This window comes from Delphinapterus leucas, chromosome 8 (assembly GCF_059928025.1).
Source record: "Delphinapterus leucas isolate spDelLeu-1000000601 "Yukka" chromosome 8, BTC_Dleu_Yukka2, whole genome shotgun sequence".
Lineage (NCBI taxonomy): Eukaryota > Metazoa > Chordata > Mammalia > Artiodactyla > Monodontidae > Delphinapterus > Delphinapterus leucas.
In genome coordinates this window covers 21227310-21251339 of record NC_143136.1, presented here as the reverse complement: position 1 = coordinate 21251339, position 24030 = coordinate 21227310, and the positions used below count along the sequence as shown (strand labels likewise).

Sequence of the window (24030 nt, the reverse complement as noted above, 5' to 3'; positions counted from 1 at the left end):
ACTAGCCTTCTGGGAGAGTACAAAATAAATAAGACGACAGGAGACAGAATGTGTGATTTTTTTTTTTTAATGTTATTTTACCATGTGATGAACAAGACTGGCTAGTAATTTTTAAGGAACAGTGTAGGGTAGAGGATGCACTGGTAACTTGTCTAGCAGTATTTAATTTATGCTGTATTATACATAATAATCGGGATGGCCTGGAGGAAGTGAGCAGGCGTAATCTCTTTGCCGTGGAGCTTTCAAGTGAAGTTCCTTAACGTTGACGTGGACATACAGACCAGTGGTTCTCAGATTATATTTCAGTGGAACCACGAGCAGAACCGGGGTGTTCTGTTGATAAAATCAGCATTGGTGTCTTTTTCTGATTTCTAGAGAAAAAAAGGCAGTGAATTAAAATATTTTCTCAATTTTAGTTTTTTCTTAGAACTTTCTTAAACCTTTAATGTCTACTAACTTTTGCCCACCAGTGAACTCCACCAGACAAGGAAACCAAGGAACATGTATAGCATATGTAATATTAATGGGAAAAATTCAGATGTATGATCTTTTTAGATGCAGAGGTCTGAATGTTTATAAAATGCTATGTTTTAGTTCCTTGCGTGTGTGATGGAAGAAAGTCTATTAGTATTTCGTGGGAGTCCCCGGAGGACACCCTCACCTGTACCCAGTCCATCTCCTGAACCAGGTGGTGGAGAGCGGCCAGTGTAGACAACTGACAAAACGGTCTGTGGGCATTAGAATTGAGGAGGAAAGTCACGTTAAGTGGTCAAGAGGCAGTATGGCCAAAAAGATGTATGGGAATTTTGAACTTAGTGCAGCAAGGTTTGAAAGCATTTTTTAAACTTTCCGCCAATGTACACAGTTAGGTGAGTGGCTCTTTCCAAAGATGATTTCATATGTAACCTGCAAGTTTGATTTCTGAGTTTATCGACAGTGATGTGAAATTGACTAGGCTAAGCCATGGAAATCAGGAATATTGGGTGTTTATAACTCCCCGTAGCTATGTAAGTCCCTTAAATTCTTTGGGATTTGTAGATACTTTCTTCCCTAAAAAGGGGAGCCACGACCTACCTCATAGGCTTGGTGCTGGAAAAGTATGAAGGACTTGGGACAGTTGCTCTGAGTCCTACCTGTTGTGTGTGATTGTTGTCTCTGCTTCTTCAGCCCAGAGTCTTAACACTATTTTGCAGATTGTGAAAACAAACCCTAAATTGCATTGTAATTCTTCAAGAATCCAGTGGAGAAGGGGCCTTGAGTTCTTCCCAGTCCAGTGCTTGAGAATTGCTATGTTGCTTCCTTGGTGTCTTGGGAAATTTAGGTTTGTCCGTAAGAGAGAGAAATTGAAGAGATACAGGTTGCCTTCAGCATGATGCTCAAGCCATATGCTTAATTCTTTTAGATAATAAGACAAATTCTTGAAAATTTGGTTTTCTTTTGTGTTCTTTAATGTAAATTAATTTTTATAATGGAAAATCCAAGTAGCAAATGAATTTATGAGCATGACCCTTTAGAACATCAGAACCTTTCTTACTGTAAAGCCCCAGATTTGATGCATCTACAAACCGTGGATCTGACTGGGAGCACCCTCCTGCCAACTTAACCCAGGAAGGGGAGCCAGTGTCAGCCGGGGCTTGGGCCAGATGGCCATCAACATGCCTTCCAAGCCCTGACTGGCTGTGAAATCCTGAATTGAAAGTGTTAAAATGGAGAATCATGGTTTTGTGGTTTTAGTCTGTGAATCTACAGAAAGGACCCCACCACCACCATTTTTATAGTGACTCTGTAGCCCCAAGTTTCCCTGCAATTTTACACATTATGGTGGTTCCAGCAAAGCACTGCTAGCCTGTCAAAAAGTGATTTCTTTCTTTGTTCCCTCACACCTTCCCATCTGGAGGAAGACAGTTTTTAAAAAGCTTTAAATCACAGAAGCCAAGGTGAAGCAGCCAATTTATAAAACATAAGGTACAGTGAAATCTTTTTCTCATTTTCAGCCAAAATAATAGATAGCTGTTCACAGGCTAAGAAAAGCTGACTCTAATCGTCTTTTGTCTAAAGCCGTTTTTTTGATCAGCAAGACCAGGAACAGAAAAATGGAACTGGTCCATGCAGACTTCCTGGTGACAGTATCAGCTCACCTTTCTGCCGTTTGACAATCCACTTAGATTCCAACATAGAAAAATAAATTCAGAACCCAGTGGATCTAATTTAATAAAAATCTAAGAGGCAGGAACAAAGAATGCAGGTTATTTAAAATTTCCCAGTCCATGGCTGACAAAAGAAGTAATAAGATAGTTAATGGGCTAGTATTATGTCTATCAGTTTGGGGAGCTTTTTTTTTTTAAGATAAAACTATTGATTTCTCCCACATTAAAAATACAATAGAGGGCTTCCCCGGTGGCGCAGTGGTTGAGAGTCCGTCTGCCGATGCAGGGGACACGGGTTCGTGCCCCGGTCCGGGAAGATCCCACATGCCGCGGAGCGGCTGGGCCCGTGAGCCATGGCCGCTGAGCCTGCGTGTCCGGAGCCTGTGCTCCGCAATGGGAGAGGCCACAGCGGTGAGAGGCCCGTGTACCGCAAAAAAAAAGAAAAAACAATAGATATCTATTGTATAAAATCTGCCAAATAAAGAAAAGTATAATATGTAACACTTATTGTTTTTTTATCACTATACTATAAAAAAGATTAACCCGGGGCTTCCCTGGTGGCGCAGTGGTTGAGAGTCTGCCTGCCAATGCAGGGGACACGGGTTCGTGCCCCGGTCCGGGAAGATCCCACGTGCCGCGGAGCCGCTGGGCCTGCGCGTCCGGAGCCTGTGCTCTGCAGCGGGAGAGGCCACAGCAGTGAGAGGCCCACGTACCGCAAAAAAAAAAAAAAGATTAACCCATCTATTTATATTACATAATTTTGGCATATATCATTTTGGTATTTTTTTCTTTAAAATTTATGTGTTTTTTGCTTTAAAATATATATTATTTATCTCTCTTTATATATATTGTAACTTATGTACATAATAAGCAACATATGTATTTTAAAAGCAGAAATTGGGATCTTATAAAGATCCATCAAGTGGGGAAGAAAGCAAGTTACAAAACTATATCTGTACCCTTTTCCATGTTGTTGTATGTTCTTCTAAAACATAATATTTGAAGACTGCATGATGTTTTCTCACCTGGCTATATTGTAATTTTGCCAGTCATTTGTAGTTGGACATTTAAGTTATTTCAATTGTTCACTATGCTAAGTAACACTACACTGAAAAAGCAGTTTACATCTGAATTTGTGTACCTCCAATTCTATCCTGAGGGTAAATTCTAGGAGTGAGTTGCTGCATCACAGGGCATGGGCGTATTTTGAAGACTTTTGGTACCTATTGATAACAGCCCCAAAAGGGTTATTAGCCCAGGGTACCATCTCCCAAGCTGTGTGTAATAATGATGTTTGTTTTCTCACACCCACATTGGCTCTGCGTGTTAAATCTTGGGGCAGGGTTCCTGAAAGTGCTTTTTACCATCTCTCCATCTGTTTTGCCCTCTCCCTTTCTAAGAGCAAGTGTGGCCTGAGTGTGGGTGGGAGGGAAGGACCTGACGAGTCTCTGAAGGAACAGGAGTTTAATTGTGGACTGAGAACGGGTGGGGTGCAGTCTCCTTGAGGCATACACGCTGCGGGTGAGGTCGTCAGATGGGAGCCTGACACTGTCCCTTCAGCATATCCTACTAGGGATGCGTTCGGTGGTTGGAGGGCCTAACCTACTGCAGGGGACCCTTTGAGAGACACAAATGGACTCCATGTGAGTTCATGGGCCACACGCGAAAAGTGTGTGTGTCCAGAGCCTCGTCAGAATCCTGACTGGGCCTGGGGCCAAGAAACAAATTAAGACACACACACAGAATCACATCTTCAATGTGAGTTCCCAGGAGGTTAGAGTGGTTTAATTGAACTGCTGCCACAAAATAGGAGGGACGGTGCCCACCACTGCCACGACTCATGTAGAAAAGGAAACGGATCCACTACCCCATCAGTGCCCCTACGGATTCCTGTGGTTCCTGGGTCTCTTTCTTCTTTCTTGTCAAGGCCTAGAGGAGAGATGCTGTTTAAAGCCAAAAAGCGATTTTGACCAGGTAGCTTTTCTCACCATCTGTGGTATCTGTAATTTAAGGTACAGTCCAGCTGTGGCTGCTTTCCTGAGTTATTAATGAGTTCAGGGCCATAGGTGTTTTTACTGTTGGGTCACCTCTTTGTTCCATGAGGAAGCTGCCATGTCAATCACTGGCCTCACAGGGCCCAGGCCCAAAATGTAGGAGCATCTATAAACCCATGCTGGCTAGTGGAAGGGGATGGCTGCCCTACCAAGGATGGTAAGAGTATCTGTCCTCTCTGGGAACCCAAGAGTAATGGTAAATGTTATCTCATATTGTTGTGAAACTGGTTAAGCACCTCCTGGGTTAGCATTCTTTATTGGAATTTATTTAGATGCAAACTATAAAGAAAATACCGTTTCTTCTTGAGGGAAGTCAATTACCTTCTGTGCACACAGGCCAGAAACATGTGAATAACATTTTGAGATGATACTAGAATAGACTAGTTGGGGTCAGTTGGAAATGATTCAGTAAGTCTTAGAGGTGAGCTTAGTCAGTTGGGTATGGACACAAGTTGGGAGAAGGAAAGGGGTGGGGGAACATCGTGGGCCACTGTCATGTGTAAGTTGTCACCAGGCTGTAATACCTATAGTAAATAGGTATGCTTAGCAGGGCTGCCTTCCCGCTGAGCACATGAGCTTGGCATGGATGGTGAAGCACTACCTGCAATGCCCTTCCAAAGAGCTTGCATGTTCCTTGCCTCATTGGATTCTCACAACAGTTCTCGAAGGGTGACAGAACATCTGTAATTCTACTTTGTCTCCCAGTACAAAACCAGAGTGCAGACAGTTCCTGTGGCGTGGCTAAAGCGAGTGGGTAAGTCAGGGCCTCTTGGTACAAAACCAGAGTGTAGACAGTTCCTGTGGCATGGCTAAAGCGAGTGGGTAAGTCAGGGCCTCTTGGTACAAAACCAGAGTGTAGACAGTTCCTGTGGCGTGGCTAAAGCGAGTGGATAAGTCAGGGCCTCTCGGCTCTGGCGATGGATGTTGGGATTTGTGAAGCTCTTGGTGGTGATGATTATGTCAGCGTGTCACGGAGTTCTCAGAGTGGGAGACTTCAAACCCTCGATTTCTCCTTCCACAGAAACAGCAGCAGAAAGAAGCCCTTATTCTCTTCTTCAACAGAACAGCTGAAGCTAAAATCCCATCTGTCATGTAAGTGGACACCAAGTGTCGACTTCTCTCTCTCTCTTTCTTAAAAAGAAATACCTGTTATCTTAGTCCGTCAGGATGGTTTTATTGCTGTGTAAGAAATGATTAGAGATTTGAATGGTAGTTGCTTTGAATATAAAGTTTAGGGCACCATCACCCAGGAGGCATAAGTAGGCTTGTCGCTGGAGCCCTGCCAGGATGTGCTTGGGGTCCCTGCCAGATCCCGTCTTAACCCGAGTGAGCTGGAGCTGTAGCCACTTATGAGCAGGGTTGGGTGACCCAAACACTGAAGGGAAGTTTTCCTCTTGCTAAGAGAACTGTGGTCACTTGCCTGTAGGAAAAAAATGAGGGGTTTCACAGAAGACCAGGAAGCTGCCTTACGGAGACTCTCTGGTCATCTCCAAAGACATCATGTTTCAGCTGTCATTTACCTAAATAAGAAAGAAGGTGAATACCATCGTTTGTTCGAAAGATACGGGCAAGTGGCTGTTGTCACACTTGGTCTCCTTCTGTCTTCTCAGCTAAAGCTGGTGTAATAATTTCTGTTCTTAAAGTTATTCACTGACTTGAAAGAAAAAAATCTCAGTTGTCTGCCTTGGCTAAAGAAAGAAAAACCCACTGCTCTTCACATATCACTGAGATAGAAACTTGAAGCAAGTCTAACGACGTGCAGCTTGCCTAATTTTTTACTGTTTAACGTTTGTGTGAGACTCGGGCAGGATAATGGTCCGAGTGATTCAATTACAATGAAATGAATTTAGCGTGGGTTGAGCGGTCCCAGATTGGCTGTGGGGACCGAGATCCATGGATAAATGGAGACCCACAGCCTGCCCTGCCCTCTCACTCAGCCTCTGCATCTCCCAGCCTCACCGGCCTCTCCCTCTGCACCCTTAAATGTGGTTGGAGAGTGAGTTCGCTGCGTTGTTCAAATCACAGACTCTGTGCAAAGACTCCTGAATGTCGGGCAGCTCTCCTTCACCCTCTGGGCACTGCCCTTTTCATTTATGATACTGTTTAAGAGACCAGTGAACTCCAGATGTGGTTTTTATGGCCTGGAACCTTCTCTCTCAGGCACCAATCTGAATTGCCTCCGCCGACATTTCTCATGTGCTGCTGAATAACACATGGCACGGGTGTGAGCCCCTTCCCTCGCTCTCTCAGCTTGTGACCTACAAAATCCAGGGTCCGTTGAGTGCTGGGCCCAGAGCCATCCATTTCCCTTAGGAATTTTAAATCTAGCCATTTTCCACCTTATAAATAAACTTCGGTAATACCTTGTCTTAGTCCATTCATGCTGCTATGACAAAAATATCGTAGGCCGTGCACCTTAAACAACAAACATGTATTTCCCACAGTCCTAGAGGCTGGGAAGTCCAAGTTCAAGGCGCTGGCGGATTCAGAGCCTGGTGACAGTTCTCTTCCTGGCTCGTAGACAGCCATCTTCTCGCTGTGTCCTTGCATGGTGGAAGGGGAAGGGTGCTTTCTGGGGTCTCTTTTATAAGAACATTAACTCCATCTCCTCCCATAGGCCCCACATTGGGGGTTCGGATTTCAGCATATGAACTGGGGGGCAGGGACACAAACATTCAAATCATAACATACCTTATACATACTTTTTCAAAATTCCATGATAAATTATATAGTGATTTATAGTTTCCAACAGTTTTGACATCTGTTAACTCATGTCACATTTATAGACTCCTCGTGAGATCAGTAGAATAAAGTTAAAATGCAGAAACTGAGTAAATCTAACGTAAATCTCTAAACTTAAGAATCATACAGCTAGTAAGTGGAAATTAGATTATAAATCTTAAAACCCCAGTTTCCTCTGATAGTTGCTTTTCTTCCCATTTTTGCTGTGTTCGTTTTCATTTTAATGGACATCTTTCAATATAAAGCCAAGGTTATTGTGGTCGGCAGATATTTCCAGCTCGGTAGCTCAGGGACGTGAGGAAGGGCAGAGCAGCAATGCCACGTCTGAGATGTAGAGGGATGAGAGGCATTAGGAAAACTGGGGGCCGTGGTGTTTATGGGCTGGCCAAGTTGATTTTATGGCCTTGTGACTTTCTGATGCTGTAGCAGTTAACTTTTTTGCTTATATCATGGCAAATTTTATGTCTCTCAAACTAATTAAAGTAGATTCTATTAGTACCAACAATTCACAAATTGAACTCAAATCCATACCGTAGTTGGTCATAGAATTGTTTGAAAAAATTCTTAGACGTTTAGAAGAGAGTCCGCTTCCCTTTTCCCCACCTGCCTGTACTGTAATAGGAAACCTTGGAGAGTTGCCCTTCTCCAAGGAGAGCAATGTCTGTTCTTTGCCCAGACACACACCCATGTGTGGGGATGCCCTCAGGCAGAGCGAGGGCTCCTTGTGTCCTGTCCGAGGAATCTGACCTTCCCGCCACCCGTGCAGGAGCCACCGGTGACCTGTACTGGGACTGGGAACCCTCTGCAGGGCGCGAGTGCCAGGGCAAGCTTGGGATCTGCCAACTGGGTGACTCTCCTCTCTACAGCTCCTGGGGGTCACTGCCTTCCTTTAAGGCCACAGCTAAAGATAAGGAGCAGAAAGTCAAGAAAAAACACAGTGGATGGAGGAGAGAAGTAAATTAAAAGCAGACTGAAGACCGTGTAAACAAGGCCTTTTCACCCATATTCCTTGGCCTTGGAAAAAAGAATTCACTTATACCACTGCCTTAATTGCTGGCCCTGTGGTTTGCAGTCTGATGTGGGAGGGAGCTGGAGGGCGATCCCTGACGTCTCTTCAGTATTATTACTTACATCTCAATACTACATTGCCAGAAACTTATTACTGTCAAGAATCCCTCAGTCCCTGCCCAGGCATTTTCAGATCTGTAAACAACACTTCAATTTTTATTGAAAACACATTATAATGATAGTAGCAGCCAAAGTGCATACTGTTAATTATCTTATATGATCCCAGGTAATAATAAGAATGTTTCAGTAACCTATCAGAGACACGTAAAACATAAGGATACTTTGTTTTATTTGTGTTTGGGAGATGACTAAAAAGTATGGAAGAACTCTTTCTGCATATGGCGGAAGATGACTTCCCCACAGTTCCTGAGGGCAAGGGGGAGAGGTCAGCTCTCAGAGGAGGGAGGGAATGAGCTGGGGAGGCAGGTACCCAGAAGGTATCTGCTACAGATGCAGTCACTTTTCAGTAATTAATCTCAGCTGGATTGCGTATGTGTTTAATTTATTGTGTTGTCATTGTCAAATGCAGTGAATATATCCTGGACCTACTGGAAAGTGGAAGAGAGAAGTTTCTAGTGTTTGCACACCATAAGGTGGTTTTGGATGCAGTCACTAATGCGCTTGAGAGGAAGGTAAGCTCCCCTTGAAATTCAGCACAGGGTGCTTTTCTTGTTTGTGTGTCGACTGCTAAGCAGGCCAAGGTCAGATCTGAGCAAAGAAATGAGGTGAAGGTTTCCGGAAACATTTCTGTCGACTTTCCAAATAATTTTTCTTCCTTGTAGAACCATGAACAGGTTCGTTTTAACCCATCTTTTATTTTTATTTTTTTTAATTTTTTATTTATTTTGCGATACGCGGGCCTCTCACTGTTGTGGCCTCTCCCGTTGCGGAGCACAGGCTCCGGACGCGCAGGCTCAGCAGCCATGGCTCACGGGCCCAGCCGCTCCGCGGCATGTGGGATCTTCCCGGACCGGGGCACGAACCCGCGTCCCCTGCATCGGCAGGCGGACTCTCAACCCCTGCGCCACCAGGGAAGCCCCCCAACCCCTCTTTTAAAATGTTTTATTTTAATAGCTTTATTGAGGTATAATTACCATGCAATGAACTGCGCATATTTGAAGTATACAGTTGAGCAAGAGTGGAGGTAGTTGTTGCACAGAAGGAACAAAAAGTGCCCACTGAACTGAGAAGGTATCTTGAGACCTAAAAACAAGGCAGGCAGCTCCGTACCATCAGTGGATCCATTTATTAAAGGGTAACTTACATGGAGGGTAGGCCTGGGTAGATGGTGATCCAGAGCATTTGCAGCTGCACTCTGCAATGCTGAGGAGCCACTGGAACAATCTTGTAGCTAACCTAGAGTAAAGGGGTATGTGCTTGGAGACAGGAAGTACATTCCTAAGTCCAGATTTGTGGTGGGTTACTACTCTCCTGAGCATCAGGAATGCGTCAGTGAAGGTCGTCGTCGTTGGAGACTAACCGAGCATACAGGCCACCTGGACCTAATGATCATTAAACAGTATCTATTAACTACGAAGCCCTAGATGACAAAGAAGAGATTTACTACAGGACAGCACAGTGTACTACAGTACAGCCCTAGGTAAGGTCACTGGAAGGACAGGAGGAACTGCACGGGCCCAAGATGGCGCCAGTTTTGCTAACAGCCATACAGTCGTGAATATATCTGTCAGCCCCAGAAGTTTCCTCCTGTCCTTTGTAATCCCCGTTTCTCCCCATCCTCGCATCTCCAGGCCACCATTGATCTGCTCTCTGTCACTGTAGATTAGTTCGCATTTTTGGAGCCTTATGTAAATGTGGGATCATACAGGATCATACAGTGTGTACTCCTTTTTTTTTTAATCTGATTTCTTTCACTCAACATATTTTGAGATTCATACATGTTAATGCATGTATCAACAGTTCATTCCTTTCTATTGCTGAGTAATATTCCATTGTATGCATGTACCACACTTTATCCACTCATCTGTTGGTGGACATTTGCCAACCCATCCTTTTTTTTAATTTATTTATTTATTTTGGCTGCGTTAGGTCTTAGTTGCAGCATGCGAGATCTTTGTTGCGGCATGTGGGATCTTTAGTAGGAGCATGCGGGATCTTTTAGTTGCAGCATGCGGACTTCTTAGTTGAGACATGCAGACAGCCCATCCTTTTTTAGTGACAAGTAGAAACCCACCCAAATGTGAGGAAATAGATAAGTGGTTAAAGTATACTATTGTTGCATAATGAACTATTACACAGCCATTAAAAATCATGTTTTAGAAAACATTTTAATAATTTAGTTTATTTACAATATAATGTTTATCAGAGAAAAGCAAGATATAGAACTTTTTATTTAAAAGATGTAGCAAACACATTGAGAAAAGAGTGATGAGAAAAAATAGATCGGTAATTTATTTTCCTCATAATGTCTGTCTTTATCATTAGGAAACAATAAATGCCACTTAAAATAAGCTGATCTCAGGAACCTAATCCTGTGTTTCCCCAGGGGAAATTATCCAGGATTTGCTAATTCAGATTTTATAATAATGACTATATAGAACGTAACTACTGTGAATAACAAGACATAACTACATAAGGTTATAAGGCGTTTTTTATATATATATTAAAATTAAATTTTTAATTGCAGATAAAAAAATTGTTTTTTTAAAGAAAATAAGCTGAGCTAAGCATGCAACTATCAGATACAGCTCAGCAGTTGGTTCCAGGGCAGCTGTCCCAGAGGAGTGAAAAGTTACATTCACTTGTACACCAGTGTTCAGGGCAGCTTTATGTGTAGTAGTGCAAAGCTGGGACCAACCCACATGTCCTGCCCAAGGTGAATAGGTAACCATGGTACATCCCTGCCACAGAACACTGCTCAGCAATGAGAAGGAATGAGCTACGGGTGTGTGTGAACTGACTGTACGTGCAACGACAGGGGTGACTCTCCGGGCAGTGATGCTGAGTGAAAAGAGCCCAGCCCCAAAGGTTGCACAGTGTTTGACTCCATTTATAAATGTTCCTGAAATGGAACATTTTAGAAATGCAGGACAGGGCTTCCCTGGTGGCGCAGTGGTTGAGAGTCTGCCTGCTGATGCAGGGGACACGGGTTCGTGCCCCGGTCCGGGTGGATCCCACATGCCGCGGAGCAGCTGGGCCTGTGAGCCATGGCCACTGAGCCTGCGCGTCGGGAGCCTGTGCTCTGCAACAGGAGAGGCCACAGCAGTGAGAGGCCCGCGTACCGCAAAAAAAAATAATAATAATAAGACAGATTAGTAGAGACTGGGTGGGTGAGGGGGAAGCAGGAGGGAGGCGGGCAGGGCTCTAAATGGGCTACAGAGCATCCCTGTGCGGTTAGAACTGTTCACTGTCTCGACTGTGAAGGCAGATACATGAAAACCCACGTTCAAGATAAAGTTGTATAGAACACACACACCCAGGAGTTTAAGTAAAACTGGGGAAATCTGGATAAGGTCAGTGGATTGTATCAAAGTCAGTATCCTGGGTGTGATATTATGCTATAGTTTTACCAATATTCCCAGTGGAGGAAACTGGGCAAATCATACGAGGAATCCTTCTCTGTATTATTGCTTAAACTACATGCGAGCCTACAGTTATCTCAACACAAGTTTCAATTATGAAAGGAAAGGAAAGACCAGGAAAGAAGCTCGGAAAGCAGTACAGAGTGGCGAGCTTGATGCTCCACCTGGCTTGGAGCCAGAGCAGCGCGGGGCTGTGTCCCTGGAGCCGTGCCACCGAGGCCCCGCACCTGCGCCCACCTTGCTTCCCTCTCCTGTTCCCGCAGCGTGTGAAGCACATCCGCATCGATGGCTCCACCTCCTCGGCCGACCGTGAGGACCTGTGCCAGCAGTTCCAGCTGTCGGAGGGGCCCACCGTGGCTGTGCTGTCCATCACCGCCGCCAACATGGGCCTCACCTTCTCCTCGGCTGACCTGGTGGTGTTCGCGGAGCTGTTTTGGAACCCAGGGGTGAGGGGCGTACTCCTGGCTGCTGGCAGAGAGAGCCAGTGGCGTGGGGCGGGGCGGGGGGGGGGGTCGGCGGGGGGGCTTCTGTGCGCTGTCCCTGGTGCCTGCGTCATCTTCCCTCTGTTTCTGTTAGGCCTGGTAAACACGCTTATACTTTGCACATCCATTGGCCAGGTATTAGGTCTTCACAACAACCTGCTAAGTAGTAGGCTTATCGACCATCTTATTACCAACGGGAAGATTGAAGTTTTAGAAGGAGTCTCATGATCCATGTCTCCATGAAGAAATTGGAGCACAGAGAGCTCAAGAGCATAGCTGTCACTTAAGGGGAGCACGTGGCAGCCCTGGCCTGAGGCCTCTGGCTTCCCAGCCTGAGCCCCTTTTTATCAACCGCCCCCGGGAGCCACTTTACCAGTGGGGCCACAACAGGGCGACTGCGGTGGGTATTCCTTGGAACATGCGCAGGGTGCCCACTGGCCTTATCTGATCAGCTGTGGAAGCAGATGGAAGACACTTGTTTGGACTCAAAGTTTTCTCCTCAACTCCAGAAAGAAGTTCTTTCCCTTCTGATGTTCTGACCAGTGTGGCTCTCATCGACCACACGTCGGCGACGGCTGTAACGATGGCTGGGCTTAGAGCGTGAAGGCATTTTATAATGGAAACCATGTTCTTGGTTTTCATTATTCGTTGTAGGGTTTTTCCACCGTATAAAAAAGCCACCCTACCCCCTGATCACATATGGCCTCTCCCTGCACGCGGTATCTCTATCTGTTTAGAAGATAACTTTTCATTCCACGGAGGAAGAGTGGCAGTGTGCCGGGTCTCCTTCGTCACAGCTGGTGGCAGAGCTGAAGCTGGCTCTCCCTCTGCAGCGCCCAGCAGCTGGCCCGGCCCTGAAGGGTCATCCACAGCTTCCCAGCTGCAGATCGAGGTCCCCCCTGCTGACCAGGATTGTGCTTGCTTCTCCCTTTTGTCAGATGACAGACCGTTTGTGGACAGAGGCTTGCAGGCCCCCTGCCACGTGACACGCAGTGAGGAGGAAGGGTTGTGGTGAGGCTCCGGGGCAAGAGGCCACCTGCTGCGGTGGGCCGAGCAGCTTCCAGCCTTGACCGACATGCGTCCCACTCCCCGCCCCGCAGGTGCTGATGCAGGCCGAGGACCGGGTGCACCGCATCGGGCAGTCGAGCTCTGTGGGCATCCACTACCTGGTGGCAAGAGGCACGGCTGATGACTACCTTTGGTGAGGCCCCTGGCTGGCCCGGCAGTTGGGTCGACAGTGATGACGTATTTCCTTTGCTCCCTAAGAGCCTCTGCTTTGGGGCAGGTCTCCAGGGATCCACACAGAAGACCTGCTAGTAGTGCGCTCCCCCTTTCCTCATGACCCTGTTTGACCTCCTGCATAGTGTTAACTGGTGGCTGCAGGAGGCATGAGGAAATCCTGTAGGAATAAGGGGATGTGGCTCCTTCCCACTGACCTGAGACAAGGGAGGAGAACGTATTGGGATGCAATGTAGGTGGAATTTTGTTTGTAAAACACTCTGTTCCCAGACGTGAAGGCGTTTGCTGAGTCAGGGAGACTGCCCCCCTGGCCCCTTGGGAGGTGTGCTGGTTCCGTGAGGCCACGTCTCACAGTGCTGCTGCTGGGCCAGTGGGGGAAAGTGGCTCACCCTGGGCCGTGTAGTGCTTCCTTAGCAGAGATGGGGTCAGATTTTTAACTCTGGGGTTTCATGTCCATCACTTAGGCAAAAACTCCCCAAATGCTCCCTCCCCAGTTCCATTTCCTCCTTCCTCATATTGTTTCTTGATTATCTTATTAGTTTCCACTACCTATCTCTGTTTCCAGCATTATGACTAAGGCATCTTACCTTTATTTTGCGTGTGGGTTGCCCCTACTTCCCTTTCTGTTAATGGATTTGTTAACTGAGCAGCTCATAACAGTGCCAGGTTCAAATTTTTGTCGCAGTAGCATTTATTTCCTACACATCTTCCAGTAGAAAGAATTTTGAGCCTGACGATGTGAGCCCTGACTTGGTCGGTTTACAACAGAGAGGAGGTCAGTATTTCAGGATGGGCGTTTGTGCCTGAAGAGATGGAGAGATGTGAAACAGTGAGCGTGTCTCACAAGAACAGGGGCTGGTCTCGCTATAATCAGTCTGCTGGTTCTGTGCAGGTTGTTTCCACTGCAGCTCATTTCTCCCCAACAGGCCCCTGATTCAAGAGAAGATTAAAGTTCTGGGTGAAGCCGGGCTTTCTGAGACCAATTTTTCAGAAATGACAGAAGCCGCAGATTATTTCTACAAGGTAACACCAGCATGTGGCTCCCTGCCACTGGGGTGTCCAGAGGTCCTGAGCGGGAAGGTGTGAATCACTCCTGGGGACCTCCCCCAGCTGGGGAGCTAAAATGATGGTTGCATTCGTTCTCGGGTCAATCTGTGTGTGTGCGTCTGTTTACGGAGAAGTGCTGGCATTAACTCCTGCTGCTTCTGACACGCCCTCCTCAAAAACCAGGGCCTCCAAATGCTGCCTCTTCCATCAGGCCATTAGAAACTGACAGAAAACGCCCCATGGCAACAGCTGAATTGTTGCAAAAAGTACATAGCAACACCACCCAAACACATCCCCAGCAAAGAATGGGGAGTGTTTCACATAGGGTGTTGCTTCTGTGTAGCATACTTTCCCCTCTGTTGCTGCACCTTATCCTCAGTGACTTCCCATTTTATAAAGGGGTGAGCAGAGACTTGCGGAGCAGCAAGACTCTCCCGCAGTCATGGGTCACTTGAAGCCAGCCCAGGCGGAAGGCTTCCAGACTCAGCCAGCATTCCCTGTGCGACAGCCCCTCTTACTGTCAAGGAGAGTAAGAGGCTGGTGAACATCCTTCCGTGACCAGGTGGGGCCTTGTCAGAGGTGCTGAGAGGAGGCCTGTTTGCCTCTGGAGAGGGCAGCCCAGGGCCCAGCAGGCCTGCCCTGGCCTAGCTCTCCAGCCCCATGGCTGCCACAGCCCTTCCCCCTCCATTTCAGTGAAACAAGGTAGAGGAGCCAGAGGTGCAAAGACTCCCAAAGGCTGGTCTTCTTTCACCTGCTCGGGTGGTTGACAAGGAAGGTGAGAACTCGAGAGGTCCTGCCTGATGGAGGGCGACCCCTGGGGGGTTATTTCTAATGAGAGCATGGACAGAGGTCTGAGCCTCGTGTAGAAAGGCGGCCCTGCGCTTCAGGAAGCTGACATGCCGCCTCCTTCCTGTGGAATTGCCGAGCATCAGAAGCTGTCAGGTCGACACGATCTTGTAGGTGATGCTAAGACTTGTCTGAGGATATAATCTTTCATTTACATTTGCTTGCAACTAAATTCTTTCTTCGTAATGTAATTATTGGGATAAATAAGACTCAGGGGAGATCATATTTTTAAACACAGGGTATAAACTATCCTTATAATTAATAAGCCAATTTTAAGACAAGCTTTCTTTTAAACTTTTTGAAGAACTGTCTAATTCAGTTGAATGGTGACTGTTTTGACAGAGCCTTGGTTGTTATGTGCCCTTTGAAAAGAAAGAGGCTTATTTTTAAAGGCTTCTCAACTAATGAGAATAGGTTTATTTATAACTCATTTATTTATACTGGCCTGACCCTCAGTTGCTTTGAATTAGTTAAGAATTTCTGCCTAGGGACTTCCCTGGTGGCGCAGAATCCGCCTGCCAGTGCAGGGGACACGGGTTCGAGCCCTGGTCCGGGAGGATCCCACATGCTGCAGAGCAACTAAGCCCGTGCGCCACAACTACTGAGCTTGTGCTCTACAGCCCGCGAGCCCCAAATACTGAGCCTGTGCACCACAACTAACTGAGCCTGTGCTCTAGAGCCCGCGAGCCACAACTAACTGAGCCTGCGCTCTAGAGCCCGCGAGCCGCAACTCCTGAAGCCTGTGCGCCTAGAGCCCGTGCTCCACCACAAGGGAAGCCACCGCAACGAGAAGCCCGCGCACCACAACAAAGAGTAGCCCCCGCTCTCCGCGACTAGAGAAAGCCCATGCACAGCAACAAAGACCCGATGCAGCCAAAAATAAATTAATAAAAAAAAAAGAATTTCTGCCTAAAGTACAAATGGAGTTTATCAATATTTATTTTGATTAATAATTATATCACTTAAAAAAAATTAAAATAGGGCTGAAAACTGTATCAACTATTAGGAAAAGAAAGTGTTGCCTCCTGTATAGGAGCCAAAAGCAGAAGAGGTCATGTCTGCCTGCCTGCTGGGAAGGGAAGTGAAATACTGTCTGATCTTGGAACTTGCTTCCCTTTAATTATGCGTGCTCCAAGTTAGCACATAGCGTTGCCATCACGTCCTCAAATGCACGTGGACAGCTGTTTCTACCTGGAGTAGGCTGCCTTGTGGGCGGCATTTCCTCGACCTTGCAGTTGCTCAGACAAAAGCTGATATCACAGAGGAGGACATGCGGCTGGTGTGGGGATGACCTTAATGACCCTTAATGTCACTTCCCATCTGAATAGCTAGGATCCTGAAAGGCGAGAGAATGTAGGGTACAGATTATTGAATAATCTAGAGTCCTTGCAGGATCAGTTTTCAAGAACTTCGTTAGTGTGGAGGGCTTCTGTGAAAGCAAAGAAATAGTGGCCAGTTAGGCTGAGACCTGACTCCAAAGGGCCTGGAAAGCCAGGGAAGCAGCATTAGACTTGATGAGGTAGGCACAGGGGTGCCCAATGATGTGACAGGAAAATCTTGTTAGAGGATAGTCTGTAGGGAGAAATTAGCCTGGAAAAGACCGGTGAGCAGTTGACGTGGGAAGAGGCCCGAGGTGGGAAGTGCAGTGAAGCCATTGCAGATTCAGGCAGGTACAAAGCAATGTGGCCCAAGTAAAGAGCCTGCCTACTAAGTATCTGGGAGGGAACAGACGGAGAAACCAACCTGATGCAGTTTGATGGGTGAGATCCGGAGTCAGGATGCCCTGGTGATTGCAAGCTAGGGGTACTATGAGAATAGTGCGAGACCATCAAAACTAGGGAACAGGACCTGCTTTGGGGATGTAGGAGTGAGATGACAGATGGTTGTGGTTTTTAGACAGGTTTAGTTTTATGGACCTGTGGGAGGTCAGTGGAGATACTGAATATGTGCCTCTGGGTTGAATGATGGCCAGGGTTAGGAATTTAGACAGAGGAGAGATCAGCAAAGGGGTGAGAGCAAGCCCGTCATCTGCTGTGGTCATAACAGCTGGGTGTGATTTTAGCACTACACCATCATTGTCAATGCATAGATGCAGTTGGAGGGCATTTTGATCATTTGTAACTTTAGGGTAGTCAGAATCAGGGACATGTATCTACTTATCAATATGTTAAGTGTGTGTTTTATAACCACTCAGAGAATTAGGTATAAGCCATGGCTGAACACACCAATTCGGGAGTTGAATTACAGCCTAACTAACCTCTTAGTGGAGAAAGGCTTGGGAGCTGTTTCAATATTGAAATACTGATTTGTAAAGTTAGAAGGGAGAAAACATTCCCAACATAAATTAGTGTGAGAGCAGGTCCTGTGTCGCTTTCACAACCGTTCGTTTTCTGTTTTTCCTTCTTTACCCAGCAAGCAGCAGAGAAGCTAAGAAGCCAGACAGAAAGACAGTGAGGCTGCTTGAGTGATAAATAGTTGACTGAGCTGGTCCCACAGTGGTGGGGGGAGGGTCAGTGTTGGTGCCTGGGTGCTGATGTCTTTGTCTTTTCTTCCTCTGGTGAAGGACCCAAAGCAGCAGAAGATCTATGACTTTTTCCAGAAGTCCTTTGAGGAAGACGGAAGCGATATGGAGCTCCTGGAGGCAGCAGAGTCATTTGACCCAGGAAGTGGTTCCCAGGACACGGGAGACACACTGGATGAGAGCACATTGACAGGCAGTCCGCTGAAGAAGAGCAGATTTGAATTTTTTGATAACTGGGACAGCTTCACCTCTCCTCTGTAAGAGGGGCCAAAGATGCATTCAAAATCATGGAATTTATTAAAACAAAATGAGGCACTTTTTTGGAAAGGCTATGCTCCTCTGGTCATTACCACAGTGTCGGTCTCTGTCTCCAAGCCCGGCAGGTTACCAGGCATGTGTCAGCATTTCCTTTCATTATGTGTGGGTTTGCTTGGGTCTTAATTAACCTTAGCTTAACCTACTGAGAAACAGACAGTAGGCTGTAGTAGTGGTGATTCATGTTCTTTAATTAACGAGGTGCTTCCTACACAGGACCCGAAATCTAGATTTGTAAAATGTATTGATTCAACAAATATTTATAGAGCGCCTAATGTGTGCCAGGCACTGTTCTCTAGGTGCTGGCAGGAATTCACCAAAGAAGAGAAGAAAGTACACGCCTTTGCCAAAGTTATCACGTAACAGGAGAGGCAATAGTTCTATGTTCTATAAAGAAAATACAGTAAGCTGAGGGTTTAGAGCAGGGGTTGACAAGCTTTTTCTATAAATAGCCAGATAGTAATTACTTTTGGCTTTGTGAGCCAGGATGTCTGTGTTGGAACTACTCAGCTCTGCTTCTGTGGTGCAAAATCAACCATTAGATAATCCGGAACAAGTGACTGTGGCTCTTTTCCAATAAAATTCTGTTACGGACACTGAATTTTGAGCTTCTCATAATTTTCATGTGTCGCAAATGACTATTATTTTCAACCATTTAAAAACATAAAAACTGTACTTGGCTCACAGGCCATACAAAAACAGGCGGAGAGCAGGATTTGGCCCACAGATCATAGTTTGCTAACCCCTGGCTTACAGCAGCACCGTCCAATAGAAATGTAACACAGGGCACATATGTGTTGTATTAGTATTACTAATTTGATCCTTCTTTATTTCCAAAGAGTATTTTTAAAAATGAAGGATCAGGGCTTCCCTGGTGGCACAGTGGTTGAGAGTCCGCCTGCCGATGCAGGGGACACGGGTTCGTGCCCCAGTCCGGGAAGATCCCACATGCCGTGGAGCAGCTGGGCCCGTGAGCCATGGCCGCTGAGCCTGCGCGTCCGGAGCCTGTGCTCCGCAACGGGAGAGGCCACGACAGTGAGAGGCCCGTGTACCGCAAACAAGAAAAAAAAAAAAAGAGGATCAAATTAGTAATACGTTTTTAACCCAATATATTCAAAATACTGTCATTTCAACATAATCACTATTTAAAAAGTTATTGAGAAACTTTTTATTCTCTTTTTCATACCAAGTCTTCAAAATCCAGTGTGTATTTGACACTAACTGCACATCTCAGTCTGAACTAGCCATGTTTCAAGTGCCCGGGGGCCCCTATGTTGCCAGCTCAGGTTTGGAGAGAGGTGAGGGGAGTGGTGTATCACGTGGGAAGAGTAAGGTGATGACACTGAAGAGAGAGATGGGCCAGATGATGTAGCGCTCCTGGGTCATGGCAAGGATTCAGATTTCATTCTGAACATGAATGGAAGCCATTGACTGGTTTTGAGCAGGGGTCTGAGGCAATCTGATTATAGTTTTAAAAGATCACCCAATTTGTGTATAGGAAAGAGATCAAGAAGGATGAGCGAGGGACTGGTTGGGTAGGAGGGGCTACTGAGCTCTTGCAGCTGACCACAGGGGCAGTGCTGGGGTGGGCCGGGCCAGGGAGCAGTGTGAAGGAGGTGGGAAGTGGTTGCAATCCGGATATGTCTTGGATGTGAAGCTGAAAGAATTTGCAGATGGATTGCCCATGGGCATTTGAGGAAGAGTCAATACTGAGACATGGGGTTTTGCCTCAGCAAATTGATAGTGCTTTTGGCCATTTTGAGATTAAAAAAAAAAAACGGGAGAAGAAGTTGCGGGGGGGTGAAATCAAGGGCCAGGTGTAAGTGGGGGCTCGGAGTGAGACCGATGTTCTTGGCGGCAGTGAAAGCTGCCGAGTTGTGCTGGTGTGATGGTATGTGGATTATTTGTCAAGCCTGAATGGTTTTGCACTGTGTAGTAGATGCGGGGCACTGACCAGGATGAGCACTTTTCGCATACTGACTTAATGAACCCCACCTCGGAGGAAGGTAGTTACATTTTCATGGTGCAGATGCAGAAACTGAGCTGAGGGCATGTCAGCTGGGAAGAAGCAGAGTGGCCTCTGCAGCCAGGCCGTTCCCCAAGAGCCCACTCTAGGCATCAGTGCTGTTCTGCCGGGGCCGGAGGCCCACAGTGCTTTGGGGGGTCCTGTGAGCAGTTTGTTACACAGCCCCCTCCCGAGGGACTCGGCCCTGGCTGTGAACCTGTGCTGGCTTCCCTGCAGGCCCCTGGCCGCCTTGCCACTCTGATCAACAAACCAGAGCAAGACCCTGGAATGCACCCCTTTCTCATCCCTTTGAATGCCCTTTCCTGGGCTCCCAGACAGCTCCAGTTGAGAGAGGGGATCTTTGGGGGCCACCCAACCCCCCTCACTGTTGTTCAGGCTTACTGACCTCTCAGCACAGTCTGGACTGGGGGTCATGTCCTCTGTAAACTCCAGCCTCAGGAAATAACTAGGAAGATGCTGACCTTTCTGCTTTCCTCTGTCAACCTTGGTTTTTGGTGATTGTGCTTCCTATTAATCACAGTGTTGATCCGTTGCTCCTGGCTTCCCTGCAGGGTCAGAGCTCTTTGGAAAGTTCAGCCTGAACACCTAAGTCTAAGGAGCATGAGTTGCTTTTTCTGTCTTTCCGAGAAGGATTGTGGAGATTAGCAGCTGAGCCTACATCCGCCAGCTTATCCTGCCATGAGAAGCCCTGCTGGGGCCCCAGATCTCCATAAATGATTGGGACTTTGGTATCCTCATCACCCGCTGACATGAGAACTACCCACGGTTGTCTGGAGAAAATTCAGGGCCAAAGGCTTGGGAGAGAACGCTTGTCTGGGCTCTCCTTTGGGCCACCTGAAGTTGTCTCACTCCCAACTCTGTATTTATTTTTTAATTTTGTGAGCTGTCAACATGTTTGTCTATAACACGACCAGTCTTGCTGGAAGCTTCCAGAGGACAAATGATTGTCTATCTAAATTTTACTATAGAGAGGGAAGACAACAGAAGAAAAAAGAACTATAATTCTGCAGCCTGTGGAAGGAAAACCACATTCACAGAAAGATAGACAAAATGAAAAGGCAGAGGACTTTGTACCAGATGAAGGAACAAGATAAAACTCCAGAAAAACAACTAAATGAAGTAGAGATAGGCAACCTTCCAGAAATTCAGAATAATGATAGTGAAGATGACCCAGGACCTTGGAAAAAGAGTGGAGGCAAAGATCAAGAAGATGCAAGAAATGTTTAACAAAGACCTAGAAGAATTACAGAACAAACACCTAGAAGAATTAAAGAACAGAGATGAACAATACAATAACTGAAATAAAAAATACACTAGAAGGAATCAATAGCAGAATAACTGAGGCAGAAGAACAGATAAGTTACCTGGAAGAGAGAATGGTGGAATTCACTGCCGCAGAACAAAATGAAGAAAAAAGGATGAAAAGAAATGAAGACAGCCTAAGAGACCTCTGGGACAACATTAAGCGCAACAACATTCGCATTATAGGGGTCCCAGAAGGAGAAGAGAGAGAGAAAGGACCTGAGAAAATATTTGAAGAGATTATAGTTGAAAACTTCCCAAACATGGGAAAGGAAATAGCCACCCAAGTCCAGGAAGGGCAGACAGTCCCAGGCAGGATAAACCCAAGGAGAAACACGCTGAGACACATAGTAATCAAACTGACAAAAATTAAAGACAAAGAAAAATTATTGAAAGCAAGAAGGGAAAAACGACAAATAACGTACAAGGGCACTCCCATAAGGTTAACAGCTGATTTCTCAGCAGAAGCTCTACAAGCCAGAAGGGAGTGGCATGATATATGTAAAGTGATGAAAGGGAAGAACCTACAACCAAGATTACTCTACCCGGCAAGGATCTCAATCAGATTTGACGGAGAAATGAAAAGCTTTACAGACAAGCAAAAGCTAAGAGAATTCAGCACCACCAAACCAGCTCTACAACAAATGCTAAAGGAACTTCTCTAAGTGGGAAACACAAGAGAAGAAAAGGACTTACAAAAACAAACCCATAACAATTAATAAATGGTAATAGGGAGATATATATTGATAATTACCTTAAATGTGAATGGATTAAATGCTCCAACCAAAAGACACAGGCTCGCTGAATGGATACAAAAACAAGACCCATATATATGCTGTCTACAGAAGACCCACTTCAGAACTAGGGACACATACAGACTGAAAGTGAGGGGATGGAAAAAGATTTTCCATGCAAGTGGAAATCAAAAGAAAGCTGGAGTAGCAACACTCAGGTCAGATAAAATAGACTTTAAAATAAAGAATGTTACAAGAGACAAGGAAAGACACTACATAATGATCAAGGGATCAATCCAAGAAGAAGATATAACAATTATAAATATATATGCACCCAACACAGGAGCACCTCAATACATAAGGCAACTGCTAACAGCTATAAAAGAGGAAATCGACAGTAACACAATAATAGTGGGGGACTTTTAACACCTCACTTACACCAATGGACAGATCATCCAGACAGAAAATTAATAAAACACAAGCTTTAAATGACACAATAGACCAGATAGCTTTAATTGATATTTATAGGACATTCCATCCGAAAACAGCAGATTACACTTTCTTCTCAAGTGCCCATGGAACATTCTCCAGGATAGATCACATAGTGGGTCACAAATCAAGTCTCGGTAAATTTAAGAAAACTGAAATCATTTCAAGCATCTTTTCCGACCACAACGCTATGAGATTAGCAATCAATTATAGGGAAAAAAACGTAAAAAACACAAACACATGGAGGCTAAACAATACGTTACTAAATAACCAAGACATCACTGAAGAAATCAAAGAGGAAATCGAAAAATACCTAGAGACAAGTTACAATGAAAACACACTGATCCAAAACCTGTGGGATGCAGCAAAGGCAGTTGTAAGAGGGAAGTTTATAGCAATACAAGCCTACCTCAAAAAACAAGAAAAATCTCAAACAATCTAGCCTTACACCTAAAGGAACTAGAGAAAGAAGAACAAACAAAACCCAAAGTTAGTAGAAGGATAGAAATCATAAAGGTCAGAGCAGAAATAAATGAAATAGAAACAAAGAAAACAATAGCCAAGATCAGTAAAACTAAAAGCTGGTTCTTTGAGAAGATAAACAAAATTGATAAACCTTTAGCCAGACTCATCAAGAAAGAGGAGAGGACTCAAATCAATAAAATTAGAAATGAAAAAGGAGAAGTTGCAACGGACACCGCAGAAATACAAAGCATCCTAAGAGTCTACTACAAGCAACTCTATGCCAATAAAATGGACAACCTGGAAGAAATGGACAAATTCTTAGAAAGGTATAATCTTCCAAGACTGAACCAAGAAGAAATAGAAAATATAAACAGACCAGTCGCAAGTAATGAAATTGAAACTGTGATTTAAAATCTTCCAACAAACAAAAGTCCAGGATCAGATGGCTTCACAGGTGAATTCTATCAAACATTTAGCGAAGGGCTAACACCCATCCTTCTCAAACTCTTCCAAAAAATTGCAGAGGAAGGAACACTCCCAAACTCATTCTATGAGGCCACCATCACCCTGATACCAAAACCAGACAAAGATACTACAAAAAATGAAAATTACAGACCAATATTACTGATAAATATAGATGCAAAAAATCCTCAACAAAATACTAGCAAACAGAATCCAACAACACATTAAAAAAATCATACACCATGATCAAGTGGGATTTATCTCAGGGATGCAAGGATTCTTCAGTATACACAAATCAATCAATGTGAAACACCGTATTAACAAATTGAAGAATAAAACCATATGATCATCTCAATAGATGCAGAAAAAGCTTTTGACAAAATTCAACACCCATTTATGATAAAAACTCTCCAGAAAGTGGGCATAGAGGGAACCTACCTCAACATAATAAAGGCCATATATGACAAACCCACAGCAAACATTTCCTCTAAGATGAGGAACAAGATAAGGATGTCCACTCTTGCCACTATTTTCTTTTTTTCTTTTTTT

General features: G+C 45.3%; 1 protein-coding gene across 2 annotated transcripts in view; it reads left to right on the top strand.

Moving 5' to 3' along the window:
* SMARCAL1 (SNF2 related chromatin remodeling annealing helicase 1) overlaps positions 1–18604 on the top strand; it is a 52531-nt gene extending 33927 nt beyond the window's left edge. Inside the window, exons 13-19 of one of the 2 annotated variants that reach the window (XR_002643752.2) lie at positions 5223–5293; positions 8541–8643; positions 11817–11999; positions 13136–13236; positions 14201–14297; positions 15015–15096; positions 17731–17831. Coding sequence is in view for 1 of the 2 variants with exons in the window: in XM_022567635.3 (XP_022423343.1) it covers positions 5223–5293; positions 8541–8643; positions 11817–11999; positions 13136–13236; positions 14201–14297; positions 17731–17949 (774 nt within the window). In the remaining variant the exon portion in view is untranslated. Of the gene's footprint in view, positions 1–5222; positions 5294–8540; positions 8644–11816; positions 12000–13135; positions 13237–14200; positions 14298–15014; positions 15097–17730 lie in introns of both variants that reach the window. The other variant, XM_022567635.3, reaches the window with a different exon arrangement.
* The last annotated feature ends 5426 nt before the right edge of the window (positions 18605–24030 follow it).